Here is a 6,000-nt window from a genome sequence, read left to right as displayed (position 1 = left end):
TGCAGGGTCTGGGGGGGGGGGGGGGGGGGGGGAGAAAGAAGCAAGCACATAAGGGAGTGGGTAGGAAAAAAAAAAGGGGGTTGGCGGGCACCAGGGGGAGATGAGGAAAAGGGAGCTGCTGTGGACACAAGGCAAAGGAAGAAGCCCGTGCGGCGCTACAGGTGGGTCGCGCAGGGGGTCAGGGTTCCGCGGACGAAGTCGCGGGTACTATATATATATATATATATATATATATATATATATATTTTTTATGTAACATTAAATTACACTAAGGATTTTTACCATCAATTTCACCCTTGCAGTGCTTAATTCCATGGCAAATCTTCACAAAAATCAGACAAATTTGGGTAACATGTAGAGTGTGTCATACATTTGAGACATGCAAAATACATTGCAGAAAACCAGCACATATGGACACATCCCAGGTGTAAATATCTGACCTGATACTGAATGGGCCAATTGTTGCATTTCATTGGCTAAGGAAAAGCTGCCCATAATGTTACAGGTTTCTTCGTCCTGCAAAGCAACTCCGTTTAAATAAGATACACACCGATAAAGACTAAACACCAAAATCTGAAGATGAGAGAATCCATCTGAATTGTTTTGAAGATATGATTGCTGAACATTTATACATTAAAAGACATGTCAATGCATTTGCTGCCTTTTCTCTTTTACTGATGACTGCATTGATGAAATAAAATTTTCATGAAAAAGACAATATATTGCAATTCAATGCAAAACAAAAACATCCATGTCGGGGGAATAAAAGAACAACAAAAATAATAATGATGATGATGATTCCTGAGTTTTCAGGAGCAGTCCACATTATAACATATACAGGAAATAAAAGTCCCCTGTAACTGTTCAATCTGTCCACAATCCAGGATTTCTTAATGCTGGCTGAGAAAGACAGATAGCTTAGTAGTTTCATACTGTATTTATTTCATAACTAAAATCACAAATAGAGATACTTGCAAAATACTCTTTTGCCTTTTCAACCTTTATTTGTAGATACCAACCTGGTTGCTCTGCTCAAGCTTTCAGTCCAATGTGCATCAACAGACGGCCTTGGCTTTCCTTTATCATAACTGCCATGTTTGGTCAGATGCAACTCAAGCACCAAATGGAGAGGATGTTTTAGTGATGGTATCTGGAGATGTCTCCTCCCCCCTCCCCTCCCCAGCCTTCCCATACATAATCCCAGAAGCACGATGAGAGATGTTTAGTACCAGACTTTAATTATCCCTCTGCCCCTTTCTTGTTTAGGTCTCCCATTTTGTGTGCTGCAACTTTTAAGTTCTTCCACCCATCCAAGAGTCAATGGACAGATGTGTCACCGGCATTGCTCCCGTCTAATGTCGGCTTTGTCTGAAAAATTCAGGTAGGTCTGTGTGTCGTCGAAGAAGTCTTGCTTGATTTTATTTTATTCACATTTCAGACAAACGCAGATATAGTTACTCATACTCCAGAAACTGCTTGTGATAAAAAAGCAAATACCTGAAACAAGAATGAAAAGGAAAATAAATTTATAGTCCATGTCACGTCATTAACTATTGTATTAACCCCTTCCCGCCAATGGCACTTTTTGACTTCCTGACCAAGCTCGATTTTTCAAAATTGACATGTGTCACTTTATGTGGCAATAACTTTGGAACACTTCAACTTACCAAAGTGATTTTGAGATCGTTTTTTCGTAAAACATTATACTTCATGTTAGTAGTAAATTTTGGTTGATATGTTTTGTGTTTAATCATGAAAAAATAGGAAATTTGGTGGAAATTTTGAAAAATATGCATTTTATAAAGTTTGAAATTATGTGCATTGCATAGAGTCAGTCCGCCAAAATGGATATCATAAATCTCATGTCCCAGATCTCTGCATCAAACTTTAGTCACCCTTTTATTTTTTTTACGGACATAAGGTTTACAAGTGAAACAACAATATTCAAAGTTTTCAAGATATTTCCAAAACCCATTTTTTAAAGGGACTAATCCAGTTATGAAGGGTTTTTGAAAGACCCCTGTATTAGAAACCCCCATAAATCACCCCATTTTCAAAACTGCACCCCTTAAATAAGTTAAAACAACATATACCTAGTATTTTAACCCTATAAGTGCTTAACAGGAATTAATACAAAATGGAGGTGAAATTTACACATTTAATTTTATTTTACTAATATTTTCGTTTAGCCCTAGAATTTGCAGTCACAAGGGGTTAAAGGAGAAACCACATCCCACAATTTGTTATGCAAGTTCTCCCGACTACCATAGTACCCCACTTGTGGGTGTAAACTAATATATGGACGCACAGCGAGATGCAGAAGGGAAGGAGCACCAAAGAGCTTTTAGAGGGCAGATCTGGCTGTGATCAGTTTCAGGAACCATGTCGCATTTACAAAGCCCTTGAGGTGTCAAAACAGTGGAAACCTCTAGAAAGTGACCCCGTTTTGAAAACTGCACCCCTCAAAGAATTTATCAAGTGATGTAGTGAGCATTAGTAACCCAGAAGTGAATATGTAAATTGGGTACACCAAATCCCATTCTATTTTCCCACTAGCTCCTATGACCCGAATGGGGGAAGAGGGGCATTCTGGGGGATCAGCGCTGGTGTCTTCTCTCCCATAAGCTCTAAATATGGGGTGTCCCCTGAAAACGCTCGCACAGCTTATACATTTCCTTCTAGTCGCAGCCACTTATGTCCTAATGATTTGGCGACTTTTGGGGTTTTTGTCTTCACATTGTACAAGGTAGATTTTTATTTTTATTTTCTGGCAATGTGGCCATATGAGGGCTTGGTGTTTGCGGTATTAGATGTGCTTCTCAATGCCACCATTTTGGGGCCTGTAACTTATCGACTACATTTTATTAACTCTTTCTGGGGGGGATGTAAAAGGAAACATCAATTCTGGCATTGCATTTTAGCATTTTTTTTTCCACGTGCAGCATACAGCATAAGTAACAGGTTACCTTTATTCTGCGGGTCGGTACGATTACAGCGATACCTCATTTATATTATTTTTTTAATGCGTTGCTATTTGTGCAGAATAAAATTCAATATAGGGGGAAAAAATCAATTATTTTGCATTGCCATCTTCTGAAAGGCATAATATTTTTTATTTTTCCGTAGACAGAGCTGGTTGAGGGCTTATTTTTTGTGGGATGACCTCTACTTTTTATTGGTACCATTTTGGTTTTCATCTGACCATTTGATTACTTTTTATTGAACATTTTGTAAGGCAAAGGTGGTGAATAATCATTTTGTGCAGTTTTCTACTTTTTTTTAATTTTTTTTTATGATGTTCGCCATTCGGGTTAAATGTTTTAATTTTATTGTTCAGGTTATTACGGACGCGGTGATACGAAATATGTAATGTTTTTTCTATTCTTTTTACATAATAAAACATTTTATATGTGAAAAAGGGATTTTTGGGGCTTTATTTCTAATTTATTTTAAACTTAAACTTTTTTAATTTTACTTTTTTATAACGTTTTTTTTCTGTCCCCATGGGGGATTGAAGCAGTGATCTGCTGATCTTTGCTTCACTAGATGTACGCTGCAATACATGTGTTACACGTGTATTGTAGTGTAGAGGAAGCTGTCAGCCTCTGTAGATGCATGGGGCTGACAGCTTGCTTTTTGGCGGGATCAACCAGGTACGTGGAGGTTATGGCATGGGGCAGACCCGGGGTCACTGATCAGACCCCAGGCTGCCCATTACCAACACCGGCACACCCCCCAACCGCCGCAGGGGGTGCCAATCGGCACCATAATATACCGAAACCTCTGAGATGCCGGCGGTCATGTTTGACCGCCAGCATCTCAGGGGTTAACACCCGCGATTGGACCCGGTTCCGACCGCAGGTATTACAGGGCATTGTCAGCCGTAACATACAGCTGACACTCGCAGGGCATGGTGCGCACACAGGTTCTGTGTGCGCACCATGCAGCCGCCGTAGTACTACGGTTTGTAAAGGTCACCATATTCAACTTACACACATGTACTATATCTATAAAAAGGCTGTTTTGTAAAGTGCCTTTTATTTAAAGCATATCTCCAATTATAAAACCCTGGTATTCAGAAAATAGCATTGCTTTAGGCCATGTGCTTGTGGTTGTTTGTACAGTACACACAAGAGCCAACTCACCCTTCGCTATCTAGAACATCTTTAATGCTAGCCTTGGTGATAATGGCATCATCACACTTAAACCACTGGTCTTTGTGTTGTCTGATGAAGCTAGTGTAATGCCCGCTCTCCAAGGTTCCCTGGTGATTAACTACTGCAAACAAGGAATACCTGCAAAGAGAACACACAAATAATAATTCATCTCTCTGTGGTACATTTATGGACACCTATAGACAAAACAAAAAAAAGTGTAATGTTCTATGCAAAAGCTTAAGGCAAGTGTAAGAAAAAAAAAAAGTTAAGTTATTAATACATTTTATACACATAGTAACATATTCTGCAGCACTTTACAAATCGTAGTGTTAAAGTACAGGCAAAATGAGACATTACAGAGTTATAAATCCCTTCACAGAATAGATTGAGGGCCCTGCTTGCAAGAGTTACAATCAAAATTACTGAATGAACACAAGAGAAATCTAAGGGCAAGTTCAGACGTGGGGCGCCCACGCGGGATTTGACACAGAGAGCCGCGTCTTTCTGATGTATGACTCTAGGTTCATTCTTAGGGTCCACTTAGGGACCAGAACTATGGAAACCCAATTCGCTTAAAAAGTAGTTCTTACACTAAATTTGTTCCACCCGAAAAATGCAGAGAGAAGTCCTGCTTTTCAAGTGGATTTTGGGAAGGAATCCTCAAATGGAAAGCAAGCGCTGGTGTGAATTCGGTCTGAGAATGTTTGATTCTGATGGACCTGTGTTTTTTTCACCATATACAAGCGCTTTAAATGGTTCCAATATTCTGCTAAATTCAGAAGGGGAGCAGCTGTATAGAATAATTTCTGTTTCAAGATGAATACCTTGTTCCAGTAGGTGATTCAGCTGATCAGTGGGGGGTGTGGGTGTCAGACCCACCCACACCAATATGATAGATGCTGTGGATTGATCATCAGTATTCATTATCCTTGTATCTCAGACAACCCTTTTAAAGGTTTTGCATGGTAGTACTTTGGTCTGGTTTTTGTCAGAACTAGGAGTTGTTACAACGTATGAAAGGTGTGCAAACATTTTCTTTTTAACAGAGTATGTTCAATGTCAGCCTCTGCCTGCATTGTATGCGATGACTGCACAGTGGCACAATGGGCACTGTGGTTGAAGTGATTATGGGCTATTGTGTTATTTCAGCACATATGTTGCTGCCAGTAATTTTTTATTTTTCATCTAAATGCTGAGAGCCCCTTTAATTCAGGCAAACCGTTAAGAATAAAAGTAAATAAATTCAGGGAATACTTACTTATTGTCATTGTTTAAACTGTCTTGAGGCTGCTGATACTGACCATTCATTCTGCTTTCTTTGCTACAAACGTAAATTAGGATACATTTAGGCAAGGATCCAGCACTGTATACAACTTACTGCTTTCAGGAAAGATATCCTTAAAACAAATACTAGAAAATGTACACAGTTCTGCAATGCAGCTCTCCAATGATGCATTTATTTATTTTTGTTTATTAACAAGAAATCCATAATGACATTAGCATTATAAGGTACATATACAATATTTTTACAAGTATCTGCTGGCAATAAAAGGTTATTTATAACTGCAATTTTTTTTATTGAACTGCACTCCTTTTATAAAAAAAAAAAATAATAATAATGCAGGTGAATATAAACTGTAATTACATTATTTAAAAAAAACAAAAAAAGCCCCAAAAACTCTCTTTCCTTCTGCCACTGAGCAGAACTGTACCATAAAAGTCTATGGAGCGGGTAGCTCCACAAACCAAAGAAGCTGTTCTCTTTCACAACACAGCTGAGTTATCAGGAAGTACCTTCCAGTCTTCTGCTGACAGAAATGACTCATTTCTTGTGTTACTCCCT

At 38.8% G+C, this 6,000-nt stretch overlaps 1 protein-coding gene across 2 annotated transcripts in view; it reads right to left on the bottom strand.

Moving 5' to 3' along the window:
- Window positions 1-506: 506 nt before the first annotated feature.
- USP22 (ubiquitin specific peptidase 22) overlaps window positions 507-6,000 on the bottom strand; it is a 46,841-nt gene continuing 41,347 nt past the window's right edge. For both annotated transcript variants that reach the window (XM_075285148.1, XM_075285147.1), the window contains exons 13-15: window positions 5,416-5,478; window positions 4,146-4,295; window positions 507-1,497 (exon numbers count right to left, since the gene is read on the bottom strand). In XM_075285148.1, coding sequence (XP_075141249.1) covers window positions 1,455-1,497; window positions 4,146-4,295; window positions 5,416-5,478 — 256 coding nt within the window. In that variant the 3' untranslated portion in view covers window positions 507-1,454. The remainder of the gene's footprint in view (window positions 1,498-4,145; window positions 4,296-5,415; window positions 5,479-6,000) is intronic.

This window comes from Leptodactylus fuscus, chromosome 8 (genome assembly GCF_031893055.1).
Source record: "Leptodactylus fuscus isolate aLepFus1 chromosome 8, aLepFus1.hap2, whole genome shotgun sequence".
Taxonomy (NCBI): Eukaryota; Metazoa; Chordata; class Amphibia; order Anura; family Leptodactylidae; genus Leptodactylus; species Leptodactylus fuscus.
The sequence above is the reverse complement of the archived record's forward strand: the minus strand, read 5'-3'. Positions and strand labels throughout refer to the sequence as shown.